At 41.2% G+C, this 17,500-nt stretch overlaps 1 protein-coding gene across 1 annotated transcript in view; it reads right to left on the bottom strand.

The window, feature by feature from the left end:
- Nucleotides 1-17,500, bottom strand: part of atp1b3.S (ATPase Na+/K+ transporting subunit beta 3 S homeolog) — a 32,068-nt gene that overhangs the window by 11,230 nt on the left and 3,338 nt on the right. The window contains 2 exon segments of the mRNA NM_001087779.1: nucleotides 2,750-2,854; nucleotides 7,336-7,464. Of these exon segments, the coding sequence (NP_001081248.1) occupies nucleotides 2,750-2,854; nucleotides 7,336-7,464 (234 nt within the window).

Below are 17,500 nucleotides of genomic sequence, written 5' to 3'. Positions count from 1 at the left end.
TAAATACAAGCTTGCAGTTTTATTTATATCATTTCCCATCGATGCATTTATGTAGAAAACCACACACTAATATTTATGGGAGCGCTGGTTCGGAAAGCGATAGCCAAACTCACAATATCAGTTATTTAAAGGAGATCGCCAAAATGAAAATGTAATAAAAGTTTCAGCATAGTGAAATAGTAAACTTTTCTAAATACAATCAATTAAAAATTCTGCAGTTTCTGAAATAATCAACTTTATCTTCACTATCCCTCTCTCAACATCTGTTTCTCTTCATTTTGTCTAAATGCAGCTGTTGGGTGTCAGACCGTTAGATCGAATATATCTTATAGGGGGGCTCCTTTTGCCTAGAAGATGTATTCGAGCTCACTATCCTGTCTCTCTACACGCAGAATTTGTGCAAAAGGCAGTTATTTTGTTAGATTTTGTTTGTACTGGAATCAGTTATTTGAGTGAGCTCTAATTCATCTGCTAGGAAAGGAAGCCCCCCCCCCCTCCATAAGATATATTGGATCTAACTGTCAATGAATATCTGACACCCAACTGATACATGAAAATAAACAGATGCCGAGAGTTGAATAATGAATATAAACTTGATTATTTCAGGAACGGTACAGAATTTTTAATTGATTGTATTTAGAAAGTTTCTTATTTCATTATGATGAACCTTATATAAAATTTTCATATATATTATATTAACATATATATTTATATTATATTAACATATATATTTATATTATATTAACATATATATATATATATATATATATATATATATATATATATATATATATATATATATATATATATATATATATATATATATATATATATATATATATATATATATATATATATATATATATATATATATATATATTTATTATAAACAATTTTTAGATGTGCATGGCACAGAGAATTACAAGAAGGCTCATTCAGAATTAAATGACAGCCGTTGTGTTGTATAAAGGCATCTGATCAGAGGTTTCATTGGCTACGAGATCAGACCCAGAGGAAATATGTGCTAAGCAGGAGTCAGTGCTGCAGCAGGCCTCCCACCCTTTTCTAGCAGATGCCATCCACCCACCCTCCAAGTTTATTGGCTCTATCACGGGGGAGTGGACATGAGGCCAAAAAGAAGTTTATTATGAAAGTCATTTGCACAGCAGAGCATTCTAAGAACCCTGTATGGATGCAAGCGAATAGGGCTATAATTAAGGAGAAGCAGTGGTGCGCGTGTAACAGAATGACCCACCTCTACTTTATGTCCCATGAATTTACCCAAAAATGCTTTGAGAAGGTGGCTGAGAGCCGACACTTAGAGGGCATAGCTTAAATCACAAGGAAGGCTTAAAGGGGTTGTTCACCTTTGAATTTACTTTTAGTATGATAACCACTAAGGAACCACCCATTTAATCACAAATTTGTTTTTGTGATTTGTTCTGGCAGAGATTGTAATAGTTAACGTCAGAAACCAAGCCAAGGCCCCTCCTTACTGAGGAGCTTTGTAATCATTGAGGAGTACCTACCAAACTGCCACCCCTTAAAATTGCCATATGTTGTTGGTGGTGACCGGCCAGGCTGCTGGGAGGCACCATATTAGGGATACACTGAATCCAGGATTGGGTTTGGGATTCAGCCAGGATTCGGCCTTTTTAAGCAGGATTCGGATTGTTGACCTTGTTGGCCTTGTGCCAGGCCGAACCGAATTGGAGTCCTAATTTGCATATGTAAATTAGCTGCAGGTAGGGAAATCACCTATCGTCACAAAAGAAAATGTTTTTCCACTTTTTCCTTTCCTGCCCTTAAATTGCATATGCAAATTAGGATTTGGGTCGGTATTCAGCCAAATCTTTCACCAAGGATTCGGCCGAATCCAAAATAGTGGACTCGGTGCATCCCTACCCCATATATGGTCCATTAAAAGAGAACTAAACCCTAAAAATGAATATAGCTAAAAATGCTATATTTTATATAATAATGAACTTATTGCACGAGGCTAAAGTTTCAGCTTGTCAATAGCAGCAATGATCGGGACTTCAAACTTGTCACAGGGGGTCACCATCTTGGAAAATGTGTGACACTCAAGTGCTCAGTGGACTGAGCAGCTGTTGAGACGCTAAGCTTAGGGGTCATTGCAAATTATCAAGCAGAAAATGAGGTTGGTCTGTAATATAAGCTGATGTTACAGGGCTGATTATTAAATTCTGATGCTAATTGCACTGGTTTCTGTGCTGCCATGTAGTAATTATCTGTATTAATTACTAATCAGCCTTATATTGTGACATTTCTATTCTATGTGTACTGTATATTGTGAGTGGGTCCCTAAGCTCAGTAAGTGACAGCAGCACAGAGCATGTGCAGTGAATCAGCAGAAAAAAAGATGGGGAGCTACTGGGGCATCTTTGGAGACACAGATTTTTACTGCTAATGGGCTGTGGTTGCCTTGGGCTGGTACAGAAGCTCAAAACATAATGTACAACATTTCTAGCTACTTCTTTAGTTAGGCTTTAGTTCTCCGTTAAGCTGCCAACTTGGTCTGGAGGGGCAGAGTCAACAGCTTTTATTATCAGTGTCTGGCCACCTTTATCACGTGCTTCCATTTATAAAAACATAGTGCTTTTGCTTTTAGTCTCAATAGACAATGTTTTTAAAATATAAAGCTATAAAAATATCCAGAGCTAGATCAACTAAACCTCCTAGAACAAACGTTTGATTTTTTTCTTAAAGGGACAGTTCAGAAACTTACGTGCAAGGAATGTATTAAGGGTCTGCACATATTCCATGTAAGACTGAGGCTTACTCCGGCTGAATTTAATCTCAAGCCCAGCAGATTTAGGAGAAATCATTAAACCTGTAATAAAAAGAAAAGAATTAAATGGCTAATAAAAAAAAAAGGTTAAGTTACCTTCTGATAATCATTCCCTTTCCATTCTGATTTTGTTGGCTTATTTAAATAAAGATCAATTAAGAGGAATTAAGATTCTATCACCACAAGCATAAGATTACACCATCATTGTGTACGGGGGGCTTTTTCAGCTTAATCCAAATTGTTTTAAAACTAGCGCAAAGCAGCCAAAAACGTATAGTCTATAAAAGCAAAGCTCGGATAGCAGAATCCCATTAACACTATGCCGAGAGTTGTAGTTCAGTCAACATTTAAACGAAGCCTGGAATGAAAACATACACGGCCTCATGTTTCGTGCCGTTGTGAATGAGAGAAATGTTTACAGCCGCCACTGCCACCCCACGTAACATAAAGCAGCTCCAGTTTGGATGTAAGCCTTACAAAGAGGCGTGTGTCGGCTCAGAGAAGTGGCGCTACAATGTGGAATTCTAGTATTTAGGAGCTGAGGAGATGTTTTATGCTGAAGGCAGGGGGTGGGAAGGTGTAGTTCTGCGACATTACTCCACCTTACAATAAGCATGCTGTTATGTGTGTGTGTGTGTTTCACAGTCAGGATAACAAAGAGCTCTTGATGTTTAGTGCATTTACTAACAACATACGTAACTGCTGGGCTGGGAGGGTGGAAGCTTTGGGAATTGAGAGGAGAGGCTGGTAAGCACCCACTCCACTAGGGTTTGTGTAAGAACTTATTTCCTACACATCTGAGCCAACACTATATCTGTCACTGACATCCCATATACAATAACACACACACTGGCTACAGATATGGGATCAGTTATCTGGAAACCCGTTATCCCAAAAGCTCAGAATTACGGAAAGGCTGTCTCCCATAGACTCCTTTTTATCTTAATAACAGGGATGCACCGAATCCAAGATTCGGTTTGCGATTCGGCTTTTATCGGCAGGATTCGGATTCGGCCGAATCCATGTGTGTGGCCAAACTGAATCCTAATTTAAATATGTAAATTAAAGGTGGCCATACACGGGCAGATTAAACCTGCCGATATCGGCCCTTAAGATCGATTCGGCAGTTTATCTGCCCATGTGTAGGGGCTCTCGACGGGTCCTCCCGATCGATATCAGGCAAAAAATCAGCCCGATACCAATCGGGCAAGTTTGATTCTTTTTTCTTTGATCCAGGACCGCATCGGCTAGTTGATGCGGTCCTGCGACCCGTCGGCGGCCATTCATAGCATTTTTATCCAATCGTTCGGCCCCAGGGTCGAACGTTCGGATTCTCCCGATATCGCCCAGCCGTTAATGAGCATATCGGGTTAAGACCCGCTCGTTTGGCGACCATGTCAAACGAACGGATCTTATAGTGTATGGCCACCTTTAGGTGTGGGAAGGGAAATCACGTGACTTTTCGTCTCAAAACAATTAAGTTAAATAGTTATTTCCCACTTTTTCCTTTCCCGTCTTTAATTTGCATATTAGGATTTAGATTCAGTTCGGTATTTGGCCAAATCTTTCACCAAGGATTCGGGTATTCGGCCGAATCCCAAATAGTGGATGGGGGGCATCCCTACTAAATAATCCAAATGTTTAAAAATTATTTCCTTTTTCTCTGTAATAATAAAACAGTAACTTGTACCAACTAAAATATAATTAATCCTTATTGGAAGCAAAACCAGCTTATTGGGTTTATTTAATGTTTACACGATTTTCTAGTAGACTTGATGGTATGAAGATCCAAATTATGTAAAGATCAGTTATCCAGAAAACCCCTGGTCCCGGGTGTTCTGGATAACAGGTCCCCTACATGTACTGTGCAATGGTATCCTAAGTAGTGTTCTACACATTGCACTGGCTCTTTCCCTGGAGGAAAATCCTCTTAGTCAATTGAACAGTATTATATTGTGTGTTGTATTTCACAAAAGAGGGGCACAGTGATTCATAACACAGTAGCACAGTGGTTAATCCACTTCCTCGCAGCAGTGGGGTTCTAGATTCAATTCCAGCCTCTGAACTACCTCCAAGGAATTTGTATGGGTTTCTTCCCACTCGAAAAAAAACCCCAAAAACATACAGACAGGTTCATTGGCTCCTGATTTGACCGTAGTGTGTGTGAATGTGATAGGGACTTAGGGGCTCATGTAATACAAGTCACTAAGTTTGCCCAGGAGCAGTAACCCATAAAAAATAAAAAAATCAGCAGGTAGGATTTACTGGTCATCTGCATAAAAGCACACATCTAAAGGCGGCCATACACAGGCTGATAAAAGGTGCCAAAAGGTGTCAGCAGCTTGTTGGCCCATGTGTGGGGCCCTCCGACGGGCTTCCCCGATCAATATCTGGCCGAAAGTCAGCAGGGTTAAAAATCCTGTCTGATCGCGGCCGCATCTGTTCGTAGTCCAACCGCCCATATTGGCAGCATTATTATCGGATCGTTGAGCCCTAGGGCCCATGATCGGATCAGCCCAATATTGCCCACCTCAATGTGGGCATATCGGGAGAGATCTGCTCGTTTGGTGAAATCGCCAAACGAGCAGATCTCTGTGTGTATGGCCACCTTTATTGGTTGCTATGGGTTACTGCTACTGGGCAAACTCAGGGCCTTTTATTACATATGGTGGTTAGATTGTAAGCTCCGCTGGGGCAGGCAGTGATCTCTCCAAATCACTGCAAGGAGTTCTAGTCACAGCTGGACAGATCAATTGCTGATCCACAGTCATACGACAACAAAACACCGCACTCGCTCCCTACTAATTTATAGAGCAATCACTTGGACTGGTGGTTGCATTTGGTGGGGAGATGACAGTTTAGAAACATGGCAGACAGTTTTTCTAAGTGACCATGGTCTGACCCATGACTTTACCCTCAGGTCAACGATTTCCATTGAAATGAAACTAAAAATTCTGAGGAGGCAAGACGTCACAGATGAAGCGGAGTGCTATTTTAAAACATATATGGATTAAGCTGAAAGAATTAAAATCAAATCAAGCAGACCCTCCTACGGTGCCACATTTAGTTGGATTGCTTCATTTGCACATTTACATATACAGACACCTGTGTGTATGCGCTGAATGGATAGTAATATACTGAGCTACAAAGATACACATCCAGGATCTCTGAAAGTGAAAAAAGAGAGAGTAAAGGTGAGGAGCAGTGACAAACATTTATTCTTCCATTAACAAACCGATTTATACTGGAATTGTATGGCTCCTAATGTGCTCTCCAATGGCTGTACATGATGCAGAAAAGTATGGCCTATCAGCAAAGCAACTGCCAACCTTGCAGGGGTGTAATGCAAGCGCCAGGGGCGTAACTATAGAGGAAGCAGACCCTGCGGCTGCAGGGGGCTCAGGAGATATAGGGGGGCCCATGATGCCCTAATTAAAGGGGTTGTTCACCTTTTAGTTAACTTTAAGTAGGTTACAGAATGGCTAGATCTAAGCAACATTTCAATTGGTCGACATTATTTATTTTATATAGGTTTTTAATTATTCACCTTCTTCTTCTGACTCTTTCCAGCTTTCAAATGGGGGGGGGGGTCACTGACCCCCATCTAAAAACAAATGCTCTGTAGGGCTACAAATGTATTGTTAGTGCTACTTTTTATTTACTCGTCTTTTTATTCAGCACATCCCCCGTTTATATATCTTCTTCAAATCAGTGGATGGTTGCTAGGGTAATTTGGATCCTAGCAACCAGATTCTTGAAAATGCAACCTGGAGAGCTGCTAAATAAAAAGCTCATTCAAAGGTGAATAACCCCTTTAAGTTTACTTGTAGTATGTTATAGAATGGCTAATTCTAAGCAACTTTTCAATTGGTCTTCATTGTTTATTTTTTATAGCTTTCTCAATCATTTGCCTTCTTCTTCTGGTTCTTTCCAGCTTTCAAACGGGGGTCACTGACCCCATCTAAAAAAACGAATGCTCTGTAAGGCTACAAATGAACTGTTGCTACTTTTTATTACTCCGCTTTCTGTTTAGAGCCTCTCCTATTTATATTCAAGTCTCTTTTTCATATCAAGGCATGGTTGCTGGGTAATTTGGACCCCAGCAACCAGATTGATGACATTGCAAACTGGAGAGCTGCTGAATAAAAAGCTAAATAACTCAAAATCCACAAATAATAAAAAATTAAAACCAATTGCAAATTGTCTCAGAATATCACTCTCTCCATCATAGTAACCGTTCGCTCAATCGTGAACAACCCCTTTAATAAGCAATTTCAATATATATTGGTAAAACAGGACAACCTCTAGATATGTTGGGGGCCGTAAAATAAATTTGCTGTGGGGCCCAGTAACATCTAGTTAAGCGCATTAATGGGCGCAGTTCTCAAGTGGAAAGAGAAATGCACTGCCTCTGGAGCACTTTAGTAATACTAAACCCACATATAGAAATTCCCTTATAATAAGAGGGAAAATAAAGATTATTCTTGAAGAAGGATAAAAAAAAACAAAAAAAAACAACTCACCTGGAGAAGAAACTCTGTCTCTGTATTTGGGGACAGAATCATCCAGTGTCTGAAGCATGACCCACATGGTAAGTGTAAAGAGTCCGGCGAGGAATCCATAAAACACCAAGTAGAAGAGCAAGATCAGAGCTGCGGGGGGGGGGGGAAGAAGAGGAATGGTTATTATTTCTTGATTTCCTAATTCCCATTGGCAGTTTTACAGAAACACTCAGCAGCTTTCCTTTCCTGCGACTGTCCTGGTTCACTCACATGCTCATTAGGGGCTCTAATGGGTCCCACTAAGAAATATATGGAAGGGCTAAATGGCCAGATTTATGTGGGTGTCCAGGGAGGCGGTTTTGACAGAACATCATGTAACCACATTGTAGTCTGCCTGGATAAAAAAAAAATTGCACTGCGAGTTAAACTTTCCTTCAGATTCCCTGGAGGTAGCCTCAAGATTGGATCAGAGCAATCTACCCATCCATGGGGCATATTTATCAAAGAGTGAAGTTAGAGATCACCACAGTCCACCAATGTGAAATTCTGCCAATTTCTATAGCGTTTTTTAAGGCGTATTTATCAAAGGGTGAACTTTCACTTTCACCCATTGATAAATACTCTTAAAAATCCCACAGAAATGAATGAAAAGTGGCGAAATTTCACACTAGAGGACTGCGGTGATCTGGAACTTCAATCATTGATAAATATACCCCCTAGTGTGGCATGTGATCCTCTCATTCAGCCCGCAGGCCCAACAAATGTATCACTAGGGAACTGGGCATCCAGAGACACACAGATAGGGTTGCCACCTTTTCTAAAAAAGAAAAAAAAAAGAAAAATTTACTGGCCAGTGGGGGGCGGCCCGTGATGCAAAATGGGGCGGAGCCACACATTGATGCAAAAGGGGGTGGAGCAATGCACGCGATGGCCAGAAATCCTGAAAAAAACAAAGGTAAGTTCTGAGCGAATTGGGGGCAGGCCAAGGGCTTTTTTTTTTTTTTTTTTTTTTTTTTTTTAAGGGTATTACAAATTACGTTGCCGGTAAATTTCTAACACTGGCCCTGGCCTTGGCAGCTGTTTTACCGGCCGGTAAAATACCGGCCGGGTGGCAACCCTGCTCACAGATAAACAGCTGCACTCTCAAAGCTTGTATCGCTACAAAAGTAAAGTACTGATCAACGTTTATATCTGAACTCTACAGCATTCCTGGCTTGCTTTAGGGTCAGGTCACACTGGCAGATTCGGGGAGATTAGTCGCCCGGCAACAAATCTCCTCTTCTGCGGGGCGACTAATCTCCCCGAACTGCCTCAACGCTGGCTAAAATGTAAATTGCCGGCAGGATGGCAGTCAAAACGATTCATTTCTGGAGTTGCCCGACGCAGAGCGCCATCCCGCCGGCGATACACATTTTAGCCGGCGGGAAGGCAGGGGAGGCACTTTGGGGAGATTAGTCGCCCTGAAGAAGAGGAGATTTGTCTCAGGGTGACTAATCTCCCTGAATCTGCCTGTGTGCCCTGACCCTTACAGTAGTATATAATTTGGATAGGGTGTATTAGATCCTAAAGGAGGCCATAAATGGGACACACAGGTGGATGACTTATGAAGGGCATACTCAGTACGACCACCTTTCTATTGTGATTCCTCTTCACCACTTCATCTGCCAATGCACCGTATACTAGCAAATCAAAAAGATCAAAAAGATCTGATCCCTGAACCATCTATAATAGACGGATATCAGTAGGGATTGCCATATGAATTTGATGTCCATTGTTAAAGACAAAAGCAAATTAAAATAATTTATTGTATGCGACAGAAAAATCTAAACCACATGACTCTTTAGGACTTTAAATAGGTCTCTAGCCAATCCACACAGGAGAGTGTGACATTCCCGTGAGATAACCATAAACACAGTACATGCCCCGCCCCCCATCCACCAAAAAACATAACCATAAACACAATTACTTTCCAGCCGAGTATTAGGCCCTGGGAGTATATTTTTTAACATGTGACTTGATTTTAACATCATCACCTTTTTCAGTTCCGTTGGTATCGGATAGTACACCAGAAATAATACATTATGGGGCAGATTTATTAAGGGGTGAAGTGAAAATTTGAATTTCTTTTACGGTCAAATCTCTCAAATTCGAATTGTGAATAATCCAAACTCAATTCAAATTTTAAGATTCAAGATCAAATCATATTCGAATTCGACCGTTTTCCACCTAAAACTTGCCATGTCTAAGTCCATGTCCAAGTCAATGGGAGAGGTCCAGGGACCAATTTGAACATGTTACCAGCCTTCATGACTTTTGAGGGTTTTTTTGGCGTAAAAACGCATTTCGAGTTTAGCCCAATATGATTCGAATTTTCGGGTCAATAATATTCATTCGAGATTTAGATAGTCCATTTTTTTATTTATTAAATAACCCCCCAAATGAATTCGAAATTCAACCTTTGATAAACATACCTACCCATGTAAGGTTTTTTTGTTATTTTTTTTATTTTTTTTTTTTTAATGGTTTTCTATTTTTGACCATTTTTCTAAAATTGAAGTTAAATATAACTTTTCCCCCACTCCATCTGCTGGCGGCTCAGTGATCCAGGTGCAGATTATGAACTGTTACATTTGTTGCATTAGTTGATACATTTCTCAGCAGCATCTGTGGAATATTAGCAACTATTGTATCAACAGCTGCCTTTAGGAAACTCAGGGATTCTGCTCAGCAGGGACAAAGATAACAAATGTATCAACTAATGTATCAAAAGTAGAGGACTAGTGCAGGTCAGCTAAAACCCCACAGGGCTTGTGGATTGGGTGGTTCAGTCCAGTAAACACACATCGTTTGTGGGTTGCAGGCAGGCGTGAATCAAACTGTACCCTCCACCCATGTCTTTGTGCTGCACTTCTGCATTTGGTATTTATGTACTTGTGCCAGCTTTGTCAGTCTGCTTTAAAGGGGAACTAAACCCTAAAAATAAATGGCAAAAACTGCCATATTTTATGTATTGAATTTATTGCACCAGCCTAAAGTTTCAGCTTGTCAATGGCAGCAATGATCCAGGACTTCAAACTTGTCACAGGGGGTCACCATCTTGGAAAGTGTCTGTGACACTTACATGCTCAGTGGGCTCTGAGCAGCTGTTGAGAAGCTAAGTTTAGGGGTCGTCACTAATTATCCAGCACAAAATTAAGTTTATCTGTAATATAAGCTGATGCTACAGGGCTGATTATTAAATTCTCATATTAGTTGCACTGGTTTCTGAGCTGCCATGTAGTAATTATCTGTATTAATTACTAATCAGCCTTATTGTGACATTACTATTCTATGCCCTCTGTATATTTTGAGTGGGTCCCTAAGCTCAGTAAGTGACAGCAGCACAGAGCATGTGCACTGAATCAGCAGAAAAGAAGATGGGGAGCTACTGGGGCATCTTTGGAGACACAGATCTTTACTGCTAAAGGACTGTGGTTCCCTTGGGCTGGTACAGAAGCTCAAAACATAATGTATACAATTTCTAGCCTCCTTCTTTAGTTAGGCCTTTGTTCTCCTTTAAGGGACAACAAGAGCAGGTATATACCAATAGTACTGAGTTGCCGGGTCACATAGAGAGTTGGTGGGGAGAGTGTGGGTCAACTTTGTTGAACTGCACATCACTATCGGTGGCACCCCGTCCTGAGCTGCAGTGGAAGGGCACCTGTGCATGAATATAGTCCTCGTTCATCAGGTCTCTATAGGCCCACTGTATGTTTTGTTCTGCTTGGCCCAAACTGTGGGTGGTCAAGTCAAGCAGTTCTTGTTTGGTGCTGGCGCTATGCAAGCAGATCTCACATGTATGACCAACTTAACAGAGAAAGGTGAAATTGCACAGAAACTCGCCTTTCCCATTCCACTGCAGCAGGAACTTTATCATCTTTTCTTTTCTGCCGCAGAGAGAAACAAGCTGTGCCCCGTTGTCCCCAGGAAAGGAACTGCTGTGCCCCTAATGAACAAAATGGACAATGCTTTCTTTCTTGGCAAGGCTTGAATTGCATCTTGTAACAGAAATGGATTACTGTGCAAGAACCATGAAAGATTCCTCCTGTACAGGACAGGATAACTCCCAGATCTAGCGATGTACAACCTCTTTCTTAAAGGAGAATTCAACCGCTTAAAAAAAAAAAACCCTACCCCCACCCCATATAGACCCCCCTCCCTTCTCCCCCCCCCCAGCCTAGCTGCCCCCCGGGGAAATGCCCCTAACTTTATACTTACCCCTCGGTGCAGATTCAGGCATCGGAGTTCACCACAGCCATCTTTCAGGTCTTTGGTAAGCGGAGTGGGAGACCGGCGAAGCGGCGCAGTTGGAGCAATTTACTGGTTTGCGACAATTGCGCATGTGCCAAAATGGACGGAAATTGCCGAAGCGGCAGAAGACATGGAAGATGGCTGCGGTGAACTCTGATGCCTGAATCTGCACAAAGGGCAAGTATAAAGTTAGGGGCATTTCCCCGGGGGGGCAGCAAGGCTGTAATAGCCTTAAGATTAGCCTTAAAGCTGGCCACGGATGCAAAGATCCGATCGTACGAATCAATGTACGATCGGACTTTCCCATCTCCGGACCTGCCACTAACCATTCAGATCAAAGTCTGAATATTCCAACCATATAAAGGAGTTAAAGAACAGATCAGTCGATGTTCTGCCCCTATAAATAAATAAATGTATGGATTGCATACTCAGACTTATATAAAAAGTCAAAATTTATTAAGTCATAGCAGTAAAAACTTCTATGATGTCTGTAGGTTTTTACTGATATGACTAAATAAATTTTGACTTTTTATATAAGTCTGAGTGTGCAACCCATACATTTATTTATTTATTTATATGATATTTATCAGGAGGCGATGATTGGGCAGCCCCCTGGATTAGCACCTCAGCATGGCTTTTTAATAAAATATGTGTGCGCCTTCCAAATTCTAATATGATGTTCTGCCCCTGACAGTAATCGTACGATAGACAAAGCTAGTGACAGTCTCCCACTGAAAATCGTACGATCGGCAATACACGCAGAGATATTACCCGCAGCGGACAGAAATCTTTTAACCTGTCAGATCGACCAAACGACCGATCTCCGCTGGACGAAAAATGGCAGGACTCTACACACACTTTACGAAAATCGTACGAATCCTCGATTCGTACAATGAGATCTTTGCGTCTATGGCCATGTTAAGATTAGCCCTTGGCCCGCCCTCATTCTACCCGTCATTTATCTTTTTTTTTTTTCCCAAGGATCGCTCCATAACCAATCTTCAGGCCATTGCATGCAGTGCCTCGACCCCTCTACATCACAAACACACCGCTTTGTGCCACTGCCATGACCCTTTTAGGTCAACGCCCCCCACCGGCCGGCAAGTTTTTTTTTTTTTTTTTTAATAAAGGTGCCAACCCTAGATATACATAATTACATAGTATGCAAGGTTGAAAAAAAAAAAAAAAAAAAAAAAGACACATGAAGTTCAACCTTTTAAATCTATATATAACCTGCTTAACTGCTAGTTGATCCAGAGGAAGGCCTTTTTAGAGCCTCTCCAATTTACCTAAGAGGGGAAAAAATTCCTTCCTGACTCCAAAATGGCAATCGGACCAGTCCCTGGATCAACTTGTACTATGAGCTATCTCCCATAACCCTGTATTCCCTCACTTGCTAAACAGCCATCCAACCCCTTCTTAAAGCTATCTAATGTATCAGCCTGTATACATACACACGTCTATATTTTTAAAGTGCATGTACAGCCAACATTACGTTTCGGTCCTCTGGGACCTTTCTCTCTGGGACCTGTGCCTTGAGAAAGGTCCCAGAGGGGACCAAAATGGAACATTGGCTGTATAGGCACTTTAAAAATATAGACGTTGGTCTTTTTAAAAGATAGATAGATAGATAGATAGATAGATAGATAGAGATACATACATACATATAGCGCATTGGGTATAGCAGATTCTCTAAATAAATGAAAGCAGATCCAGTGGATACACAAGTCTAATGAAAACATAAAGTGCACGGGAGAACCACATTCAGTGTTCTCGCATATAAACCTTTTTCATTAGTGCAGAATTCCCATGAGCTCTATACTCTAATATGAGCTCAATACTCTATACACCAGTCACTGTGCAGAGGAGGGGGGAAAAAACAAACTGCGGCCAAACAGCAATCAGGATTAACCCTTAGTCCCTGGGGAATGTGAAATGTTCTGCATAGAAACAATTTGGCCTCCTGAGGGCCCAAGGCAGCCTTCAATTCCACTTCACCTAATTAATACTGCATGAATGGAGGCCATTTTTCTGACGCTTTGTGCAATGGGGGCAGGGAGAAGGGGGGGAGAGCCAAGAAGCTTCCAGGGAAGATGAGCGCAGTGCAGCAGAGGAATCCATACCTGCGCCTCATGCAGCAGTGACTCTGCAATGCATTAATGAGACGGGCAGTGGGACAAGCCTATGGCTGCAGTGCAATAGCCTCTATACAGTGCCAAGCTACCCATTATCCCCAGTATCAACTAGAATTTGCTCTTGTTACAAAGGAAGCTCCTCTGTACAAACAGAATTTAAAAAAAAAAAATCAAAGCTGCCTAATTCAGTATTAAAAACTGTGGTGAAGCAGCTTCCGCTCTCATACCCTCGCAGTAGCACCATACATAAATCACTGTGCATCATATGTATATGCCTAGAACTAAGTGCCCACAAGGCACAAAACGCGTACGGCTCATTGAGATGTTTTTTGCTTAAATAAATACTTTTTAACTGTATCTACTAATGAAGTGTGGTCCGGTTTGTGCCAGCCTATCTTTATATATTTGCATGGTGTTTGCCTCTCCAAGCTGAAGGTCTGGGGCTTTACCACCTGGACCCCCCACCCCATCATATTTGGTAATTTAACCCCTATTCTTATCATGCTCAACTTTGTTTCTCTAGCAAATGATCCATCTGTATAATACCCCATTCACTGCAGTGTAGCACAGCGAGCTTGCCTAGTGCTGCCCATACTCCCCCCATTCCTAGTCACTGCTCCAATGACATTTCTGGCAGGGAAACGGTTAACCCAAAGGTGACAGTCAGAGGAAGAGGGGGACGCAGAAATATAGAGGAGAAATTCATCAGGGCGCTGTAACGGTTACTGTGACACTCACCTATTCATGCGACCTACGCACAGCACAGAATGAATAAAAAGGAGGGGGCAGAAATGGGGGGGTGAAAAAAAGTGCTGATTGGGTTCTGAAATCACAAGGCAGCAACAGCGGCAGTGGAAATTTCCCTTCCTCACTCACTGAGCGGCATTAACAGTCTCTGATTTCCATTTCAATTAAGAGGAGGCAGCATAGGGACAGTGACAAAGAGCCAGGAACAAACCCGCTGACCCCTGAAGTGCAACAATGAGCCCCATGAGCACTTCCCCGTCACAGCCATATCTAATCCCCCCAAGTATTAACAATGAGTTGGGTAGTTTATATTTAACGGCACATTCATGGTCTGGGGAAGGGTCATGCTTTACGACCTGCAGCAATCACTGACTTAAAACCTATGCCATAACACCGATCATACCACACAGACTAAAGATAGCGGGTGTGTAAAGGGAAATTAAATAGAAGATAGTGTTGAGGATGGGTGCCTTGCTCTGCCAATCTGGGTCTAAGCAGACTATTATACAATATATAGTGCCACCATATGCAATTTATGTCTATGCCTGTGTGTGGAATGGCTAGCTTTACTAGATTTTTATGTCACATGGCCCATATCTCATCCTCAGCAAGTCTATAGTTATTATGTTCCACTGTCAAACAACATTTAAAGGAGACATTTTGCATAAAAAACAAGAATGTAGCAGTGTATTATACTCTCTCTAAATATAGAAAGATTGTGCTTAAAAAAAAATAGGCTGATTTATTGAACATTTCTGCAAAACCGCTACTAATCTCAGCCATCTGTTCCATTCCCACTGCCTCCTTTCCCAGGCTGTGCAGGGGAGCCGGCAGCACACTTCACTACAGGATAGGAACCAATCAGCAGCTAGGTTGACCTGATACGTAACTGAAGCAGGTCTTTGCTTGTGTAACTGCAAGGCTGTGATTGGCTGTCTCCCTCCTACTGTGCTTCTGGCAGGGACCATTAGGACACGCCCACCCCTCATTTGAAACACAGAGAGGGACTGTAGCAGTAAAGGGGCCATTTTTGAACATAAATTTAAAAATAAATAAAAACATATCCTATATGTCTCATTTAAAAACCAAAACACATAAATTGCCACCCAGTGAAGTAGGTGTGTGTATACCAGTTGTTCCCCAAGTGTGGGACTCCCTATGAAGGCCAGCTTGTGCTTTAAGTTGGCGGGGCAACGTTGGACACTTCTTGGCTACCCCATAAACCTTATTTACTGGTTTGCTGGAACCAAGGGGTGGGCTTGACTAAATTCCAAGAGTCAAAGATTGGGCCTATGCACCAAACCTGAAAACAAACCATCCATAAAAATGTGTTTATGGTCAGCAGCGTTGGGGGGTCTACACTATCCATATGCAGGACATAAAGCCAACTCACTAAATGGAGTCACAAGTCAGCCGTCCAATCAGAACCATTTCTACACATCCAAAAATGTTTATTATTTTTGCTGTCCCAGTTCTGGCAAACCAGTAAATTTGGGATGAGAGAACAACACCTCAGTGCACGTAAAAGAAAATGCAGGGCAAAAGACAACGGTCAACTGGGCAGAGGGATACAGAAAAATTTTGAGGGACATCAATAATATTTAGGTTTTCATTTGTGCCCTTCCTCTTTGTCCTGCAAAGGCTGGTTGTTAGGTGGGTCACTGACCCTGTAAACCAAAAACAGGCTTCAGCTTTACCATTCTTATGGGTTTTTTTGTGTGTGCATCTCTCATATATATTTACCTTTTTTCCATAATAATAACAACATTGGAATCAGCCATCGTTTTTACCGGCCAGGCCAGTAAAATACTGGCCAGGTGGCAACCCTAACTACCAATGAGGCACTGGTGACCTGAGGAAACATGACAGCAACTGCCATCTCTAGTGAGACAATGCAGGGACATAGTCCATGGCCTCAGACAGTAGGTACCAATTAGAAGAGATGAGAATGCCATAAAAAGTGCAGCAGACCTGTGATTGGCTGCTCCATGTGGTGATCTGGTCTGTGGTACCAAAATCAGAAAAAATGATCCTTCCTAGCACCACAATGCAGCCAGGTTCCCAGTTAGGTACTATAAGTTAGGCATTCGATTGTGATTATAACATTTCTGTGTCAATTCCCACAGAATCGCATACTTGGCTAATGGTTTTAAGGTGTTGGCCAGCAGGTAATGAATGACACACAGCTAAGACAATTCCCAACTCATGGAAAAAAAGGTCTAAATCACATCTAAAGCCTGATACAGTGAGTGTATTGCAGTGAGGGTTGCAATTAAAGGGGAACTGCTTGGTACAACTAAGCATTCTTCCATATCCTTGACAATTTGGCCACTGTTCGAGTCAAGCCTGTAATGGCATTAAAGTATTTAATATTTATTTAATTAAATTATTTAGTACCAGGAGGAGCCCAATATATATATATATATATATATATATATATATATATATATATATATATATATATATATATATATATATATATATATATATATATATATATATATATATATATATATATATATATATATATATATATATATATATATATATATATAGATATAGATATAGATATATAGAGATATAGGTATATATAGGTATATATAGGTATATAGATATGAGATATATAGATATGAGATATATAGATATATATATATTATACACACGCCAGAAAATGTGTGCACCTTTAAACATGTTATAACGCAGAAGGTGATGGTTATTATATAGGCAAGTGTAGCCACACGGCTCTGTTGAAAATGACTCCATTCTATGTCCAGTCACGTATTCTTCAGAACGGTCTGGCCACTTGAGGGCCCCATTTTATTCAATTCTGCAGATGCATTTTTTTTTCCAGCCTCATCAGAAAAATCAATATGGCGGCGATCACTATACATAGGGACAAGCCTGTGTATATCTATATCTATCTGTGCGCAAAAGAAGCTTTTCCATCATATTTAACCGAGATGACTGGAATAGCCAAGTGAAAGATAACATGATCTATATCTGAGGAGACACGG

Source organism: Xenopus laevis, chromosome 5S, assembly GCF_017654675.1.
Source record: "Xenopus laevis strain J_2021 chromosome 5S, Xenopus_laevis_v10.1, whole genome shotgun sequence".
Lineage (NCBI taxonomy): Eukaryota > Metazoa > Chordata > Amphibia > Anura > Pipidae > Xenopus > Xenopus laevis.
Note: the sequence above shows the minus strand (reverse complement) of the source record. Positions and strands in the feature narration are given on the sequence as shown.